The sequence below is a fragment of the Fomitopsis serialis genome (genome assembly GCF_022376445.1).
Source record: "Fomitopsis serialis strain Sig1Antser10 chromosome Unknown B0H18scaffold_7, whole genome shotgun sequence".
In the NCBI taxonomy this organism is placed as follows: Eukaryota; Fungi; Basidiomycota; class Agaricomycetes; order Polyporales; family Fomitopsidaceae; genus Fomitopsis; species Fomitopsis serialis.
This window is the reverse complement of record NW_025954967.1, coordinates 380,767-400,296: the sequence shown is the minus strand read 5'-3', so window position 1 is coordinate 400,296 and position 19,530 is coordinate 380,767. Positions and strand designations below refer to the sequence as shown.

Genomic DNA, 19,530 nt, shown 5'->3' with positions numbered 1-19,530 from the left:
CGCAAAGTAGTTTTCGATGTCGTTGAGGAAGCGAGTTAAGTCCAGAGGATCGCCTTTGAAAGCTTCCGGACTAGCAACCTCAAGCTTCTCTCCTCGCTCTACACTTCGTGCCTTCAGCTCCAAGAGCTCCTGCTTCAGAGCCTGGAATTCTGCGGATGAGACGGACATCGGTGGTTCGGGTGATGAGGGACGGTAGGGAAAAGTATCGGGTTCGGTTCTGGTTTCTTCGTCAACAGGAGTCAACGATAGAGGTTCGATCGGTGCGGGGGTTCGTTCTGGACGCTTTTCAAGCGTGCGGGTAGAAGTCGATGGTTCAAGTTCGAGGGACGGGGTTCGGGAGAGGGATCGTTTTAACCCAGCGATATGGGCTTTCGCTTTCGCGAATCGTGGTTGTTTCAAAAAGAACTGGGTAGTTCTCTTTTCGTCGTCGACGTTGGATCGAAAGTTCGTCCAAACGTATGTCTGGTGTTTGTTCGAGAATTCGGCGTGGACGGGTTCGGTACGTCCTTTCGCGGTGATATCAAATCGGAGGAGTTCGTCGTCCCAGAAAAGGGTTTCGTCTGCGCCTAGGCCTGGCAAGTTGAGTCGGCCAGGGTCGAGGATCAGATGGCGCGTGATGGTGGTTTCGGCGGACTCGAGGATTCGAGCCCGTTCGGGAGGTTGGGTTCTCTACACCTGAGAAGGTGGAGATGGAAGAAGAGTTCGACCTTATGTTACGCGAAGCTAGGCGAGTGGAACACTACAAGCCACAAGCTTGCAAGGTTACTAACTTCAAGGAAGAGTTCTGTATCTTAGACCTAGGAAGGACGCAAGTCCCTTCGTCCTACTCGAGTTCCGAAGCGGTAGCGGTATGAGAAAGCTAGCGTCGATTGCTAACCAGGTCGAACTGAAGAGTCCGACCTCTACTGTACAGGTATATATACAAACGAACGAGTCTGAGTCAAGGCGTACAGTAAGCATGAGTCAAGATATGTCATCGCTGACGAAGGAATCGGTAATCATGACGAAGAAAGGAGTCAGCAGGGTTCAGCTATCACATGATAGTCCGGGTGCGGTATAGTACATAACCGGTCCTCATGCACGTGAGGTGGTTAGAGATAACAAGTAAAAGAAAATGAAAATGTACGTAACATGGCGACTTGTAACAGCACCCAAGTCTGCGCAAACGGGGCAAACAACGACGACGAGCCACCCACAGTCCCGAATTGGTACTGCGGTGTGACGGGGTCGTCGCGTAGTCCGCGCGACTCACGCGCCTGTTGACGAGACGCGTCGATGGTTGGCACGCCGTGCCCAGCCACCCCAATAGGCGGCGGTTGGACAACGGCGTCCGATGTCGAAGTCACCGTTGGCGGCGACTGCGGGCTTGAAGTCGACTGAGTCGCCGACGGTGCCACCACACCAGTAGGTGCGGCGACACGCGGGGGCTCGTCGGTGTTCATGGGCGAGGATGGGCGGGACATGGCGAAGTCGGTGTTGTCGTGGTTTGACGTGGAGAGTTGAAGTTTGGGAGAAGGTGAGTGCAGCCACAGCGTATTGAGGCGATTGCCACATCATGTGACTCCTGACGGCGCGTCACTGCCCGATTGGGCTTTGACATGTCTTCTGGGCGCTACACTCTCTTCTCGCCGCCACTTCAAGTCCAGTACCACCACTGCTTCGAGTGGTGGTGCTCGCTTTGAAGTGCCGCCTTCGTGAACGGTCGTACTACCCCATTAGTGGTGGTAGTGCGTCGTTCTACGCCCTGGGTTTCCGTGGCAGCTTCTTCCAGTCCTTGACACCATGTAGTGTCAAGTACTCGTCGAGCGCTGCGAGGTCCTTACAATTGGCATACGGTTCCCAAGTGCAGTCTCCCAATGTCCACCGGACGTGGAATTGGATGCGCTTGCCGTCCCAGTTGTGGCCTATGATTTCGTCGACGAGCCATTCCTGTTCTTCGTCGTCGCCGAAGTCATAGTACGACCGTGCCTCCCGGTGAGGAAACATTGAAGCATCATTCGGTTCGTGTCTCCTTAGGAGGGAGACGTGAAACGTCGGATGGATTCTACGGTCACGTAGTTCCTTCGGTAGTTCCAGCGTGTAGTTCAACGTACTCGGATTACACGCCGCTACCTTGTATGGTCCAATAAACTTGGGCATCAGTTTCCTAGCACGGCCGCGAGGCAGCGCCAGGTTCTGCGTACTCAAGTATACTTGCGATCCTACGTCGAACTCAGGTTCCTGCTGACGGTGCTTGTTGGCCTGGAACGTTTGGTGCACTCGACTTTCAATGATCCCGTCGTGTGCCATTTCCAGGTAACATTGTGCTCGTTGGGCGAATTCACGAACACCTGCATATGTGGTGCTCGTGGAGAATCCGTTCAACGTGCGCGGCATGTACCCGTAGTTGAGCTCGAACGGTGCAAATCCCGTCGTTGCGCTGGTGGATGAGTTGATAGCAAACTCCGCGAGGGGTATGTTATCCACCCAATTCAGCTGGTCCGGCGACACCATGGAGCGTAGGATCTGGGATACGGAGCGGATGGTCCTTTCCGACAATCCATCCGTCTGGGGATGGAATGAAGTGGACATCAACAACTTCGCACCCAATATGCGATGAACTTCACGCCAAAATTTGGACGTGAATTTCGAATCGCGGTCCGATACAATGGATTCAGGCAGTCCATGCAGTCGCACGATCTTGCGGACATAAATCTCTGCGAGTTCGGCGGCGGTGGTCGTGGTCTTGATGGGGATTAAATGTACCATGGACGTCAAACGGCATACCACTACCCACAGGTAGTCGTATCCGTTGACTTGTGGAAACGGTCCCACGAAATCCATGGACATCGATATCCATGGTCGAACCGGAATCGGGAGCGTATGCAGCCATCCCGCTTGGAGATGGTTGCGCGGCTTAGACGTCTGACAGGTTCCGCAGGTAATGCAGAACTTGTCTACGTCTCGTCCCAATTTCGGCCACCAGAACCACCGACGGACGTACTCAGAAGTCTTCTGAGATCCAAAGTGCCCTATTGTGGTGTGTGCCTGGTCAATCACCACCTCCGTTAGGAGGCGGCGCTTGATCAGCGTCCTGGGTACACAGAGAACCTCTTCATGTTGACGGTTCTTCGTGTATATCAGTCCGTCGCGTACTACGAAGGTCTTGAACTGGTCCGGGGACTCCAGTACCTTCCGAAAAGTATGGTCGTCCGAGTACCCAGCCTTCATCGCGGAGATGAAGTCCGTGTCCCATTCAACCTTCTTTCGCAAGGATGGTCCATTGGTCAGTGACTCAGCAACCGTTGGGTTGCCATTCCTTGATGGTTCCTTCTGAACCGGCGTGGACGTGGGCTGGGCGGCGGACAAGGCTGCTGCCTCAGCCTCGCGTTCGTGCTTGTTCTCGACGAGTGGATGGGATGCTAGTCTTCCCATTCGCAACTCGAGAACACGGTTCGAGGGTAGGTCATCGAAAGCGGGGTCCAGACGCACGTCCGCATTCACCATGTGGTGTATTGGAGTGACGTCGTCGGACGTGTCGTTCTCGTAGTATCGAGACAGACAATCCGCTACCTTGTTCTTTCTTCCTTCGACATACGTGATGTCGTAGTCGAAGCGGGACATGTACTCATACCATCGAACCTGGCGGTTTGACAGATTGGGTATCCCGTTGAAGGAAGTGAGGGCTTTGTGGTCCGTAATGACGTGAATCTTACGACCAAGCAACTTGTCTTCCCACTTGAGCAGGGCTTCCATTATTCCGAGTGCCTCTTGCTCATACGTTTTGTACGCGCGTTGAGCACTCGAGAATTTCTTGGACAGAAAGCCTGCAGGTCGACAAGTCTGCCATTCTGGTCCTTGACCGTACACGGCGCCTACTCCGAATAGTGAAGCGTCCGTGATCACCCAAATGGGTTCGTCGATCGAGGGGTCAATTGGCTTCAGTATGGGAGCCCGACTCACAAGTGCTTTGATTGATTCAAAGCATTTGTCGTGCAGTGCTCGCCATACGAATGCTCGGTCGTTATGGCACATGTCGGCCAGCGGGGACGTATAGCCACTTACCTCGGGCAGGAAATGCGCGAGGTAGTTGACTAGTCCAGAAACCGCTGCACCTCCTTGTACGAACGAGGTGTCCGCCAGTTGCGGATGCGATCCATCTTGTCTCGATCGGCGTGCAGTCCTCGGTCGTCTATGAGATGACCAAGGCAGTCCATTCGCTTCGAGTACAAGTCGCATTTCATCTGACTGAGGTATAGCTTGGCCTTCCTCAGTCGGTCGAACACGATACTGAGATGTTTCTCGTGTTCTTCAACCGAGTTGGAGAATACGAAGATGTCATCAAGGTAAACGTGGACGAAGCGTCCGATGCAATCTCTGAAGATCGCAGTCATTAGCGACTGGAATGTAGCAGGCGCGTTGCAGTCGCCTTGTTGCATTACCAGGCTAAGGAACGTGCCGTACGGTGTAGAAAACCCGTCTTCCAGACGTCTCTGCAACGATACGGATCTGCTCATATGCGTCGGACAGGTCATTTTCGATCTGTACTTCGCTCGAGCCACGTCCATTCTGATCTGGTCCTGGTCGGGAAATGGTGTCACGTCCTTTCGGGTATTGTCATTACGCTGTCTTGCGTCAACGACAGTACGCAGTTTGCCCGACTTCTTTGCAATGAAAGTAGCGGAGCGGCCTGCGACGTTGATACTGGTTCCCACCATCCTGATCTGAATACCGCTCATCTTGTCGAGTAGCTGTGGTTTCATAGCATCCGGGCACTTGGGCAAGCGGTACTTGTACTGCTTGTCCTGGTCGATGAGCGGAATATAATGGTTCACCTCCCGGAATGGCGGCAATCCGGGAGGTGGAGGCTTCATTATATCCTCGCACTTCTTCAACCACTCTTCGCGCAGTGCGTCGAGTTGTGGGTCTTCATTCAGGGACTGGCGTATCTCCTCGTCGACAAGGAAGTTACGCACAGCTCTGTCAACCTCGTCGTTGGTTCCATACGGATCCAATCGACCGAGTTTGTCTCGCTTGGGCTGCTGCGATGAGTGAGGCATCGGTGGATTGTCCTCGCTCAGTCGTGGCAGTTTCGCTGTAAACTGATTTCCTCTGTTTACAGGCACCTTCCGCCGAGGCGTCACCACTTCTACTGTTAGATGTGGTGGCGGTCGGTCTGAAGCCTTCAATGTTGGGTTGCGTACCACCTGCGGCGCCGTAGGTGGTACCAACTTCTTCGTTGTTCTATCCACAATAGAAGCGACTTTTGGGTCGCTCCCTTCCCCCCTCAAGACCTTGTTTCCTTCTTCCGCATAGCGAGACAGGGGGGGCTGCGCAGCGGTGGATCTCGCTACGCTGCCCTATTGTCTTGAGGTGGTAGCAGCACGTAAATGCCCGCTACCCTGTCTTGACGATTGTTTCGGCGGTGTTCCCACACCTCAGCCTCCTGGACGGCGGTGTAGGCAGGGATGTCTACGCCGTCAATCCAGATCTTCCGCGTACGAAAGTCTAGGACCACGTTATGCGCATTGCAGAACGTGGTGCCTAGCACCATATCATACCGGTCGATGTCAACGACATCGACGTAGTTGACGTTGTTGACGGGGCCAACCGTAATCTTCGGCAGCGCACCATAATTTATGGTGGTGCGACTGCCCTTCGTTCCAAGCTGCAGGTTGATCTGCTCCTTGAGATCAACCCTGTCAGCCTTGGACAGGTACGCCAACTCCGGTGATATAGTGTGGTCGTGCACCCTGTGTCAAACAGAGTGTACGCCTTCACGCCGTTGACGTCGACTTCCGCGCATAGTGTTCGCTGCGAGTCGGGGGCGCGCTTGGGCTGGTCTTTCGGATCCGACGTTCGTCGAATCTTCGAGTCATATAGCCAGGCTGCCTTCATCGACCTCGCCGAGGGCATGACTTGCATGGCACATGAGCGCACGATGTCGGTCATTGCGGCATCGTACGACTGGTGGGCCAGCTGTTCATGGCGCTGTTGGGTCGACTGTTGTCGCTCAATCCGCATCGCACCCATCCACATTGAACCCATGTGGACGGTGTGTCCCTCTTCGTCATCTTCGCTACGATCGTCCACAGGAGAGTTTTCTCCTGGGTCATCGTATGTGTAGTCTCCGTAGTCGGACTGAGGGTGCTGGTCGGTTTCGATACCTGTCCTAGCATCCTCAGTGTCCACTGCGTTGACTTCTTCCCGTTCCGACGTCTCTTCGACCGGCTGGTCAGTCTGATGCATGGCGTCCGCATCGCTTTCTTCAGCGACGCGTCCGGCATGCATCTGGACCTTCTTCGGGTACGTCTTGCTTAACCTCCGTACGGACGACCATCGGTGGTCGTCTTGCCGGTTGGAGCAGGAGTCTTCTGGAACCTGCTGGCTGATCCATCCATCTGGTTCCCAGACCTGAAGTTCGCACCGTCCATCTGTGTGCCTGTCTTGAATCGTGGTACAAAGGGTTTCTTCCCCTTGTTCAACGACTGACCACCGCCGGTATTCTTGTTACTGGTGGTGGCAGGCGTTGCTGCCTTCGTATTGGCACTACCACCATCCTTGGCGGTAGTTACCATACGTTGCAGCCACAGCGCCGATCCCGCTTTCTGAGATCGCTGGGCATGCTCGTACTCATTGGTCTTCTCAATGATCTCCTGCAGCTCAGACCTCTCCGGTGTGAGCATGCAAGTATTCCTGAGGTGGTTCTCGACGTCGCGGGGAAGGGCAGACATAAATTTGCCTTTCCACACGTACGGGCTTGGCTTCTCAGCCATACGTTCGCCATACCGAGTCAACCGGTCGATCAAGTCTATGGCACCGCCCTTCTGGGTGTATTTCGCGCCATAGAATGCTTCGGCCGCCTCGATCTCACCATCCCGTCGGATGTACCGCTCATGTAGTATCATTATTACATCGGCGAACATCCAGGCGGGCTGGTTCGGTTTCGTATAGTTTATGCTACGGATGTACCACATACTGGGTTCCCCAGTAAGTGAGTCGCCTAGCATGCAGAGCCTATCCGCGTCCATCCGCGGTCCTGTTACGCGGAGCGTCTGGAAGTACGAGAGGAGCTTGTAGAGCCACTCTTCGAACTTGTACAGATCGTCTTTGCCGCTCCAGGCCGCAGGGGTTTGAAGCTTAACGGATCGCAGGTACATGGGAGGGTCATCCATCGGTGGATCCCCTACCATGGTCTGGATCATGTTCCAGCACTTCTCCCTCGACCTTGCCAAGGGGTCTAACGCAGTTCGCGTGCGTGCTGGGGCGGTGCTTACGCTCTGAGGGTCCCGGCTCGTACCCATGTATGAGTACGCCTGGAATCTCCCATAGCCAACCCCGCCTTCTTTCGCCTTGGTTGGGTCGTTCCCGGAGTTAGAAGCGCTTGAGCCTCCAACTCCTGGTTCGAACACAACGTTCGGTTTCGGGGGAACTGGCGGTATAGGTACCCCACTTGCTGTGTACCTATAACCGTCGTTCTCGGTCCTTGTTGCACCGCCGCCGGTTCTCGGTGGAGGTGCGGGACCCGGCATGTGAGGGGGCGGATCCTTTGATGGTACAGGTCCGTCCTTCGTCTGGAAGAACGCGTACCCCGGCCCCGATGTACGGTATGGAGACCTAGTGAATCCCGGTTCACCAGGTCTCGGTTTCCGTGGTTCCGTTGGTACGGGACCCGGGGTTGGGGGTACTGCTTGGGCAGTGCCTCCTAGGGTACTGGCTAGCCGTTCCGCGGCTGCCATTCGCCTCGCGAATTCCGCGTCCGACTCGTTCCTTCCCTTGGGGAGGACCAAGTTTGCTGCTGCGAAACTCATGTTGGGATCCGCGTTGATATCCGGCCGCGCCGGTGTCGAGGTCGCCGCTGGGGGCGTCCTTGGCGGCGGTCGCTGCGTCGGTATATCATTCGATGACTCGTCTTCAGTTTCAACAGTCGTAGGCCTAGCCTTCCCCCATCCGCCGAACATGCTTTCTGCTCGTTCCGGCCTTTCACGCTCCTTGCCTTTGCTCATGGGTGGACTCGACTTCCGAGGCGACGAACTTGGTTCGTCTGTCTCGTTGTCGGCCTCCGTTCCCGATTCTCCTCCTGGCTTGTTCGGGATTCTTGCCTCGACGTAGTTGACCATTTCGTTCATGAAATCTTCAACTCCCGCGTTGAGATCCCTTCTTAGCTGGATGAACTTGGCCTCGGACTCACGCTGAAGAGCCTCGATAGCCTCCGTGTTGGCTGCTCCGAGTCTCTTAGCATGGCCTCGAATCGCCAGGATCATCGCCGATGCGCCCGACTGAGTCCCGCGACGGGACCCAGGCGAACCCTTCGGTTTGGCTGACGTCGAGCGTGCAGATTTACTGGCGTTGCTCGACTTCTTTTCCTCGGGCGTTCGGACACGTCCGCTTCCTTCCGGACGTGCCGGAGATATCCTCGCTGAATGAGGTCTGGCTCCGCTGTCTGGTGACGCAACCAATCGTTCGTCACTAAACACGCGAGCTCCTCTCGGCGATACTCTCGACGTATAAGGTTGTTCACCTCGCTTCGGTGATCCACCCAATTGGGGTGGATCCACGGGCGAGTTAGCTCCTTTTGGAGAGGGGGACTCAGGTGCTTGGTCCGCCATTTTCTTTCTTGGTAGAAAGTGTCCGCGACTATCACGCGGTTGTTGCGATTTAGGTTTTGTAATGATGAATGTTGTGATGGGGGTTGTTACGTAGCGTGCAGTTCCCTGATAGAGCGCCCTTCCGAGTGGAAGTTCAAGTTATCGAAGGACTGTAAAAAAGTGTAACGTTGCCTTACTCAATCCCGCAGATACAGTGCACCAATCTCCATTGAGAAGTGCGATGTATCCGGAGGACGACGAGTTAAAGGACTTGTCCTTCAACTCGCCGGGCGACGACCTATAAAGGTACGACGCCAAACACATGCAAACGTATATACATACAAGCATATCGATCCAATAAGTCCATAACGGGATTACACACGTCCATACGGTAACATCCCGTTACATAACCATAGACCCCTGCATAAGATTGTCAGCCTGTAGGACTCTCCAGTAAGGGCAGTAAATGCAAAACAACATTTGTACATATGCCTCTGCATCACTTGCCATGGTCAGTACACTGTGAACAAGCACTGGGATACCTAATTTGGACCTCCATACCTGTGTGCAAGGAGCATTGCATGAAAGTCAATATTCCGAGATTTCTCCACATTTAATGTGCTCTAGTAAGAGTCTAGACAGTGCTGCTGACCACATTGGGCATGAAAAAACTCGGCATGGGGAGCTGAGATTCAATGATTCCCTTAGAAGGCAAGGTTTGCCAGTGGTTCAACCAATGACATTGCTCCAAAATCCCTTTTGGGTGAGCTGAGTTGCAGACAAATGCAGGGCTGCAATTGTATACAAGTGTTAAAGTTACAATGTCTCAGTCACGTCCTCGTGGTACTCGACTCATATTACTACTGTACCTGTTCAAGTTACAATGTCTAGGAATACAGCATCAGCTCAGCAGTCCAGAAATACAGTCAAAACAAGCTTACCTCAGTCGTGTCCTCGTGGTACTCAACTGAGGTAGCTGTAGTCTACGTGCATCCGTTACAGTCCATCTGTCAGTCACGTGTCTGTGTCATCACAAGTGCGCGCGTCACGGTCCCACTTCAACAACAAGTCCGCTTCGGCAATGGGCGCTTAATGAGCGCTTAGTAAGCGGTGTCAGTGCAGACTGTTACTGTGTCAAGAGGGCTTGTATAGACTTGAAAAAAGCGGAATATTCAGAAGATATTCAGAATGAATGAGGTCAAATCCAGGTGTTGGCGTCAAGGAAGGTCTGTGTCAATTTCTGGTTGTCTGCAGTGGAGACGTCGGTAGGGAGGAATGACCACCCGGGTTTCTTTCCTTCTCCTTCTGGGGTTCGAACGAGGACACTGGCGTAGGTGTCTACTCCATCTTCAGTTTGCTTGTACTCGAAGACTTGGAGGTTGTCATTCCAATAGAGGTTCACTAGGTCCGGTAGCCCGTGACGTCTGGGCTCGACCTGTACTCGGTAGTCCGTGGTGTCTGTGGAGCCCCAATGTGATGGGCTCCAGGGAGGTAGTGGGTGGGGATGGGTATGCTCTGCGTCTAAGCAGACGGAGCGTAAAGATCAGTTCGACCTTATGTTACGCGAAGCATGACACCCTGAGCACTAGCTCACAACCTAACCCTTAAACTTGGGTTTTAGGCTGTTCGATCGTTCTTGCGGCGGTAGAGGATGGTTCGAGGACACTGCTAAGCACGTCTAGCAGGTCGAGCGGGGTGTCTGTTGAACTTCCGACTTTCCAGTGTTATCTTATCTTATCAGTTACGTACATATATGGACTTGTGTTCTGCGATGTAGTATTACATACATTCTTTTGATGGACTCTGTCTGGACTCATCTTGTGACTCGCTCCAGACCGATCTACACTGTTCCAGACTTATTCTGGATCATTCCACTCCCTTCCGGCATGTTCCATGACCTTCCAGTACATTCCTTGATCACATGGACACTTATGCATATCCCTATCTCTGGAGTTAAGGCTTACTCATTTCCCTAAAACTCGGACTTAGTGATTACTGATCTGCTTACTGATGTAGCATGTGATCAGTCCCAGACATGTATACATACTGGGATGATTCCCCCCTAATGGATAACAATCTCTCCTCTCTTCTGCCTGCCTAGCATCAGAGTCCTCCCTCTGGGATAGGTCTGTTCACTCCATCTACTAGTCCTTCACTTCCACTGGCTTTACAGCCCTTCTAAATCTCTTTCACTTCAACAACCCTGTGCCCGCCCTCCTGCTTGTCCACGCTCCCACTTGCTCGCCCACCCATTTGTCTGTACGTCCACCTGCTCACCTGCCCATCCTCCCACCCCACCTCCTCACCCACCCGTTTACCCACCTACTCGTCCACCTGCTCTCCTGCCCTCCACTCGCTTGCATGACTGTCCGGTTTCCTGTCCGTGCCTGCTCTTCTGTCACCCAGGTCGCACGCCTGCCGGCTCGCTTTGCGTGTGTTTGTCGGTCGTGTTTGTGTGCTGGGCAGTTGCCCAGTGCGCTTGTGGTTGACGTGTTGCCGCCCGCCCACCGCTTGTTCGTCAGCTGTGCCTACATGCAGGGCATTGGCCCTGCATGTTCGTGGTTGTTGTGCACATCACGCTGCATGTCACCATGTGCTGTGCTTGCTGTCAGTGAGCCCACTCGCATGTGGCAGGACTCACCTGGCTCTCGACCTCGCCCTCGCCCATCTCCGCTGCCCATTCACCCTTCCCCGCCGTCCGCTTGATGTCGTGCCTGCCATCCATCCACCGTCCACACCTGCTGTCTGCTCATCGCTGCGGCCAGGCCTGTGGTGCATTCATCAGCCGGGTTTGCGCGCGGGGCCTTTTCCATGGGTGCTCGTTGTGCGCATGGGCACGGTGTTGCTGCGCCTGCAGCCATGCGTGAGTCGACCTGCTGGAAGGGAGGGGCAGGCCTGGGGAACTGGGGCATCCCCGTGAGCTTGGGTGCTCACAGGCTTGCCTCTTTTGGCAATACCCGCATGGCTGCAGGGTGGGTATGCGGGTACGGAGATCACTACCCGCGAGTACCCCTACCCACAACCTGCGTGGGTCGGGCGTACCCCTGCAATGCACTAACTGCAGCTGCAACGTCTTTGATGTCCTCTATGGACAAGGAAGCAGAGGAGATCTTCTCTCCGGAAACTTCCTTGTCGACAAGCAAGGAGAAGACGGTAGCGGCCACCTCACAGATGGCTGACATCATGAGTGTGATGCTCAAGTAGCAGGCTGAGCTCGTGGCACAGATTGAAGCCCTCAAGAAGGCTTTTTAGATTGACCACATGCTACTGTGGCAGCAGCATTGTGGTTGTGGGACAGGTATTGGTGTTTCTTCGGTTCTATTTGCATAGCTAGTTGTACTATACCAGAATCAGAGCTTCGAGATGTACATTTATGTATTGATGTATTGATCTCTGGAAAACATCAAGAAAAGCAAATAGCTGCCATGATTGACTCAGGCGCTACGGGGTTGTTCATTTCCTCTTGTTTTGTATTAGAAAATCATGTAACTACCATTCCTATGAAGCATCTGATCATTTTGTATAACATTGATGGCAGTAAGAACAAAGCTGGTAGCATCACTCACTATGCTTGTCTTAGATTACAAATAGGTAGCTTTGATGAGGTGTGCAATTTTTTAGTTATGAATCTGAACAAGGAAGATATGATACTGGGTATCCCGTGGCTGAGAGAGGTGAATCCTAGCATCAACTGGAAGGAGGGTACAGTCATGTTCGACGAGGAACCGCAGGAGCTGGTCTTGTCTGAGAATGATGATCCCCCCTTTCAGAAGATCACCAGGACGAGGAAACTCCAGCACAAGTGGAAGAAGCATAGAGTTATAGATGACTGGGCCGATGAGCTCTGGTGCTGCACAGGTGTAACATATTCAACCACACTGGCAGCCCAAGCAAATCAGCAGAAGTCCAAGAAGACCTTCAAGGAGATGGTGCCAGAGCACTATCGAGACTTCGCCAAAGTCTTCTTGGAGGCACATCAGCAAATTCGGCAATTCCTGAGCATCTGCCGGGCTGACAGTGACCTGTCAGAGTGCCAGATAGCTCAGGATTTTCAGAGTGTGTCAGGCTCGTCAGTTGGTCAAATGAACCAACAGGATTGCAAGACTGTTACATCCAAGTCACACTTCGACACCCGTATACACAATTGTATATGATCCGAAGAACTCCCATTCATTATGATCTACTAGAATACATTGTACAAAACTAGCACTACAGAGAGTACAATTTCGTGCACCTGCACATATGCATGCACACACCTACACACACTCGATATGGCCCCTGCGCATCACTGAGCTATGTGCCACTTGCCCACTCGCCGCCACCCATGTGTGCTCACCATTTTGGCTTGTAGTCGTGTGCGGGGCTGATTGTGTTGTTCATCGTTGGCGAGAGAGTGGACACCAGCGCAGCAAGACCCAGCACACCAAAGATCTGCGTGGCTATGGACGGGTGAGCGAGCATTACAAGGAGAACACGCGTGAAACGCACTGCAAGACCGCTCGCCAGTCCAGGACTTGTACGGTGCTATGCCAATATCGACTGTCGCTTCCCCATTGAGATACTTGCTGGCTGTGACAGTCATGGGGCGCGCTACGGGAGGGCGTCTCGTAGCCGCGCTCCGGAAGACAGGTTCATTGCCGGTGTGTCAGCAGCAGGCAGTGCAACTCACGGAACGCCTCAAGGGTGGTGGTGTTCATGCGAGGCATGGCAGCATGGACGGTGCGGATGGTGCCTCTGGTGTCAGATACCTAGATAGAGGGGCTCGTCATGAACCTGCGGCAGTCTTGAAGCTCCCTAGTTGGACTGGCCTCCTCGCGCGCAGCGACAATATCTCGTATGAGGTCCTGCGTGGTGGTGTCCTCGTCGAACATATGGGGTCATCCCACTTGTAGCGATCCCGGAGCCAGGTGTGGAGGGAGGCGACCGTGCGAGCTCGAGACTTGCGAGCATGAGTGGCTCGTCGGTCACGACGGGCTGGCTGGTGTTTGTCGTCGTCGTGAGCTTGACAATGGTCATTGTGATCTCGCTCATCGGCTTGCCCTGCGTGCTTGCCGCCGCCGTGCGTATCATGCCTGTGCACTTAGCGAGCCCACCGTCCGTGTGCCCTCGTCCATGCATGGTCCGCTCGTTGGTCGTGCTTCCGTGCCGGGTCTTTCCCCTGCGTGCTCACGGCGACAATGTGCACCGTGCCTACACCCGTAGTGTTGCCCGTCCCCGCCAGCCACGTGCCCGTCCTCGCCAGGCGCCCGCTCGTGTGCCAATGCCACATCCATGAAAGAGTCGCGAGGTACTCACCGTGCATGGAATTGGGTGATCCGTTCGTCAAGGTCGACTCGCCCTGCACCTGGCAGGTGGTGCTGCGCGAGTGGTAGGTCCACGGGTGAACGGGAGGGCAGGCAAGACAGTCGGGGTCGGGACAAGTGGGCGAACAGATGGCCAGGCGCGGGCAGGTGGAGTTGCCGGTCAGAGAGAATGCGTGGGCGAAAGGGAACATTGGCGAGAGGTAGTGTTAGTGGGTGGGCAGGCGAGTGGGTGGGTGCGCGAGCGGGCTGATGCGCAAGAGGGCGGGAGAGGGCGAAAGAGCAGGCAGGCAATTCGCGAAAGAGCAGGCAGGCAGGGATATCTAGAATGCGGATGTTGCACTCACCCGTACGTACTATCCCGTACATAGCCAGCCAGCCCCTGTTCCGTGTTGTCCTCGCTTCCCCGTCACATTTTGCGTGTGTTTTGAGGCCGCCAAGCAGTGTTGCATGAAGTTGAGTCGACGCAGAGTCGATGTTGACGTGGAGGCCACACTCACGACCAGTGCTAAGCGCCCAAGACACGTGCACTTGCTCGTGTGAGTCACCAAGTCCGAGTCGCTCTCAGCTCTTCCCCTTGTAGCCCCTCCTCTACCTCACTGTTGCCTCTCCATGCATCGGCTTGCCGCACCCCAAAACTGCGGGATACTCGGTTGTAACGAGCTCCAACGACAGCGTGATCAGGGGCATCGCTGGAGATTCGCAAAGAAAGGCCTTCTGGACTTGGAGGGAAGGAGACCGTGGCTGGCCAGGCTGGCGTCCCAGGTGAGTGTGCACGCACCTAACACCTCGACCTGCAGACAACATCAGTAAGCCAAGGATGGGCTCGATTGAAGACTGTTCATGGTGTGCGCGCGCATGACGAGTACAAGTCCAGTGGAGACGGCCCTGGCGTATGCGTGTCAAGTAGCATCAGCTCACTAGCGAGAGCCCGGTATGCATGCACTGGTTGAGCCTCAACATGCCGTGCATGCGAGCAGCCAGCAAGAGTCAGCCGCTCATGGACGCAATGTGTCACGCACCGGGTATGACAAGAGCCAATCCGACGCACATCAGATATACAACAAACCCAAGCCTGGCGGGACCCAGCCCAACAAGCAGGACAGTGCAATGAACAAGCATCCTAAGGCACCCTGTCATTGCGCAACACGCACGGGCGGTATCGTGTGACAGCTCATACGACGACCACAACGGTGACAACCTCAGTGTGCACGTGCTCAACGGGCACAAGCAGGAACACGGTGAAGACGAGTGCGTTGCAGGCCCGCTAGTGGAAACCAGCCTGACGAGCCTCAACATACCGCGCACGGACCCACTCGCAAGAGCCATCCGCCTACGGATACGCATCACGTCCTGACACCCATTGGTACGAGAATCAGTTTGCCGCACGCCAATACGAGTTAACAATGTGCCCAAGCCCAGCACGACGCAGTTCCACGAGCAGGACCGCAATGAGCAACAGTTGCATCCAACGCGGCATGCAAGGGCCCACCGAGCAACAACATGGCATGTCCCGGCCCGACACGCATAGGCCCGTCAAGGACAAGTGTGCCGCACTCCAGCCCAGGCCACCGAGTACGAACACACCAAGCGGGAGCGAGCCCCACGCATGTGCGGACACTGGTAGCTCGCACAAGCATGCGATACATAGCAATTAGCTAGCATTCTCATGTACAGCAGTAGTGATCAATGACAATATATATGATTTAATTGATTTCTTACGTCCTGGCTGATTGCGCTGACAAGCTGAGTTGTCTGACAGGCAGTCTGAGTGTTCTGAGGATGTTGTCTGACGAGTTAGCATCAAAAAAACTCGAGGTCATGAGGGCTGATATTCTGAAACAATCTGAGGCAATCTGAAGCCTTCTGAAGCCTTCTGAAGCCCCTGAGATGGCCCTCAGACAGTTTGCATGATTTCCTGATGCAGACTCAGAACGTCTTCCCGAGCACAAGCTGTGGGATCACACAATCAACCTAAAGCCAGATGTGCCTGAGACGCTACAGTCGAAAGTGTATCCAATGCCAGTTAACGAGCAAGCAGAACTAGACAAATTCTTAGAAGAGAACCTCCGGAAAGGCTACATCATGCCTTCCAAGTCACTGATCGCTTCACCTGTCTTCTTCGTCAAAAAGAAGGACAGCAAATTTCAGATGGTTCAGGACTATTGTAAGCTAAACAATGTCACTATCAAGAACCGATACCCGCTCCCACTTGCTACCGACATAGTCAATCGGCTACGCCAAGCCAAGTACTTCACAAAGTTCAATGTCTGCTGGGGATACAACAATATCCGTATCACAGAGGGTGATGAATGGAAAGCAGTGTTTGTAACCAACTGCGGACTGTTCAAGCTGAACATCATGTTTTTTGGCCTCACCAATTCCCCAGCAACATTCCAGATGCTCATGAATTCCATCTTTGTCAATCTCATTGCCGCCAGAAAAGTAGCTGTATATCTAGACGACATCCTAATATACAGTATGGACTTGGACAAACATCACAAAGTAGTACACGAAGTTCTCCACCAGCTACAGGCATCTTTGTCAGTCAAAGTGGATTAACAAGGGTACTTAGAAGTACCTCAGGTCAGATTAACTTGGTACACTAATGTACTTCCTAATCTGTGATCCAGTATAGCAGGAGGGTGCAGACTCATTGAGCAGAGGCGGGAGTATCGGGTGTGGAGATGGAGGAGCTGATGGCGAGAATTGACAGGCGGGGCACTCGCCGGGGTTGCCTCGACCCCTCTCTCCTCTCTGCTGACCTCCCAGGCCGTACTCGGCTTGATCGTTCGTAGCTACTCGTCTTAGCGAGTGGCGGGGCAGCCTCTGCGCGTGCCTCGTTGCGCACTGGGACGGGTGTCTCGGCTAACTCGCGAGCAGATAATGCGCGGACTCCATGGTCTTCGCACCGGGAGCTGGCGGCTGCGGGTAGGCAACGAAGCGCGCAGCGGTATCCAGCTTCGTACTCAACTTGCGAGCTATCAGCGTAAGGGAGTCCAAGGGTCCTAGAGCGCGCAAATACAAAGGAGACGACGGGGTACCGGCAGAGTGCATGGAGCTCCAGGGCTGTGAAGCGCAGTAGGAGAGGCTGTGTGAGTCGTTACCGGGCGCGTAGTAGTTCCGCACAACCCGGTGGCCTGCCGCGCGAATGGCTTCGAGGGCGGTCAGGGAGCAGAGGCGCGAAGAGGGTGACAAAGACATGGGCGAGTGGGCGCGTGGCGGAGACGTAGGCGCGTCGAGAGGGGAGGGATGCGCGTCGAGCAAGGACGAGGGTGCGTAACGCGAGTGCGGGGGCGAGGAGATTGGACTGTAGTAGTACTCACCAGAGTCGGTGTGACTACAGCTGTTCTTCTGTCCGTCAACCTCCCTGCTCGTCCCTTCGCGTTGGCTCGCCCACACACTGGTTGGCGCATCCCCTAGGTGCCTAGTTGTGGGCATCGACGTGTTTTGCAGGGCTATCTTGCAGGCGCTAGACGCGCCGTTCGTCCACAGAGCTAGCGGGACCTCTGCGCTTGCTCTTGCACGAGTCGGTGGGACCTGGTCGTCGGGCTTGCAGATGCGCTGCACGTTCATTGTCCACGCAGCGGGTGAGAGCTCCTGCCGGAGCCTTGGCGCAGGTATTGACACGTTGGTCTTGCCATCGCGCAGAGGACGCGCGCGCAGTTGCTCGACCTCTAGCCTTGACTTGACAAGGGCGGAGCGGCTGCTAGTATCGAGCGCCCCGTGGTCTCACAGTTCGGTACAAATTATGAGGGTCGCCCGCGCGAGTGTGGTGCCTTGAGCGGTCCAGTGGCTGAGTCGCCAGACGAGCGGGGTCGATGCGAAGACCGAGAGGCTCAGTGTCGGGCGCTCGCACGGCGCGGACCGGGCATGTGGTGAATGTGGCTCGCAGGCGGTGAATGGAAGCGGTTGGGGACCTTGAGGCGCGATCGTCGAGGCGTAGAGACGAGCGAGGTAGGCACGCGAACCACTCGCTGGCGCGAATGCTCGGAAGGGCCCTCTTGGGTTCGAATGAGTGCGAGAGAACCGTGTTAGCCTTGTACTTGGCTGCGAGATAGGCCTACATTGATGATCTGGGCATTTTCGCGTAGATAGCGGCCAGTCGATGAAGCCTGCATGAACAATGGGGAACAGTTGGTACAGCCACAGCAGATTACGTCATCCGGAAGTTCCGGAAATGGCAAGCAGTGTCGTAGAGCAGAACAAAAGTGCATTGGAGTCCAGAAGGTATGCTATAGGAAAGCATATATGCTGCGTGACACAAGCTGCGAGTGTGGACCTGTTCTCCGATTGATAGTATGGGTGGCTACAGGCTGGATGCGCGCTGATGTCTGTTACGAACCTTTCAAACTCTGCCATAGTAGACATGATCTCGCAGTCTTACGCGCAACTTATGCTACACAACCCGCTCTGGGTACGACCTGCAGGATAATATGTACGGTGCCCGTCGTCGTTGAAGATTTATCACACAGGAATATCAAGTGTACGAATGCTGGATTTATATCTGATGATCGTCGCGAGCACGCACTGGCAGAATGGCGCGCGGATGATTGCATCGAGTGGATGACTATCCGTAAGGCTTTAGATGTGGTTTCAGGGTTCTAAACGCTAAATCAGCCATTCTAAACACGAGCATCGACCACTGTAAAGCTGTTGAGTTTGAATTTGTCCACACTCCGATATCGCAAAAGGTATAGTACGGAGTGTGCTGCACGGCATGAATCAGATCAAGATTTGTAAAATATATTGCCGACCGCGTAGCGGTGATTTACAACTTTAGAGACCTGGAACAGACCTAAAGGCATGGATTTAGCTCGGGGGGTACCCCCCCGAGCTAAATCCCGGCGCTGGTGTCGCACTGATTCCTAAAGTCAATCAAATCCTTCCATATTTGGTCTAGCCACTGCGGGCGCTATTGCAGGCGATGTATGGGGAGACGAGCGCAGTGGGATTCTACAGCCTGGACTGCAAATGGCATGTGGTGCCTTCAAACGGAGTGCTACCACAGCTCGACGAGGCACGACGAGAGCGACCTCCTGTTGTCTAGGACCAGGTAGGTTGTTTCAGCAGCCGTAAAAGTGCAAATTCGACTGAGACATACTGTACTCTGCAAAGCCCAGACAGTCGTGATTTGGACTGCCTTCGTGCAGAGACGGCCAGGGGTTCATTGGGTGTCAATGTATATATACTGCAGCACAGTGGGTGAGAACAACATCATACCATCTTTTTCAACCTTCCCAATTTCTGTCCAAACTCCATTCCTTCGTGAATTGAACTTTGTCACTCATTTATCTTGCTATACCATGGCACGTCGATTACCAATGTCAGAGAAAGCAGCGGGGAAGCAAAGAGCCCGGGCAACGTCGGACTCCGAGTCAGATCGCGTTGAGGACCCGCCTTTGGAAGGCCTAGATTGGCCTCCTACGGTACGTTCCATGGCTGCAGCATACACTGAGTCGCAGCTGAGCATACCATATTGGCCTCCCCAGCCACCTAGGCCTGCTGTGGCTCCCACTGCCCGACCTGCTGTGCTCCATCCCACCGCAGAGTCGCATGACATGCATACACCGACTTACCCTCAGCCTCACGGGTTGTATAGCCCCGCTTCTTACCCCTCACTTCATAACCCATCCACTCCTTACTACACCGTCTCTCACCAT

The 19,530-nt window shown here is 54.4% G+C and overlaps 2 protein-coding genes across 2 annotated transcripts; both read right to left on the bottom strand.

Annotated features, from left to right (window-relative positions):
* Nucleotides 1-12,184: 12,184 nt before the first annotated feature.
* B0H18DRAFT_951818 (uncharacterized protein) lies at nt 12,185-15,007 on the bottom strand (the record flags this gene model as incomplete). The annotated part of the gene is made up of 12 exons (XM_048042044.1): nt 12,185-12,417; nt 12,484-12,589; nt 12,692-12,776; nt 12,904-13,006; nt 13,056-13,157; nt 13,237-13,315; nt 13,437-13,725; nt 13,863-14,190; nt 14,215-14,375; nt 14,416-14,559; nt 14,649-14,661; nt 14,890-15,007. The coding sequence occupies 12 exons, from the start codon at nt 15,005-15,007 to the stop codon at nt 12,185-12,187; spliced, it is 1,761 nt and encodes a 586-aa protein (XP_047898098.1).
* A 1,728-nt stretch (nt 15,008-16,735) lies between these two features.
* Nucleotides 16,736-17,443, bottom strand: B0H18DRAFT_1115216 (uncharacterized protein; the record flags this gene model as incomplete). Its single annotated transcript, XM_048033237.1, has 1 exon — nt 16,736-17,443. One exon carries the CDS (start codon nt 17,441-17,443, stop codon nt 16,736-16,738), a length of 708 nt encoding a protein of 235 aa, XP_047898097.1.
* Between the last annotated feature and the right edge of the window lie 2,087 nt (nt 17,444-19,530).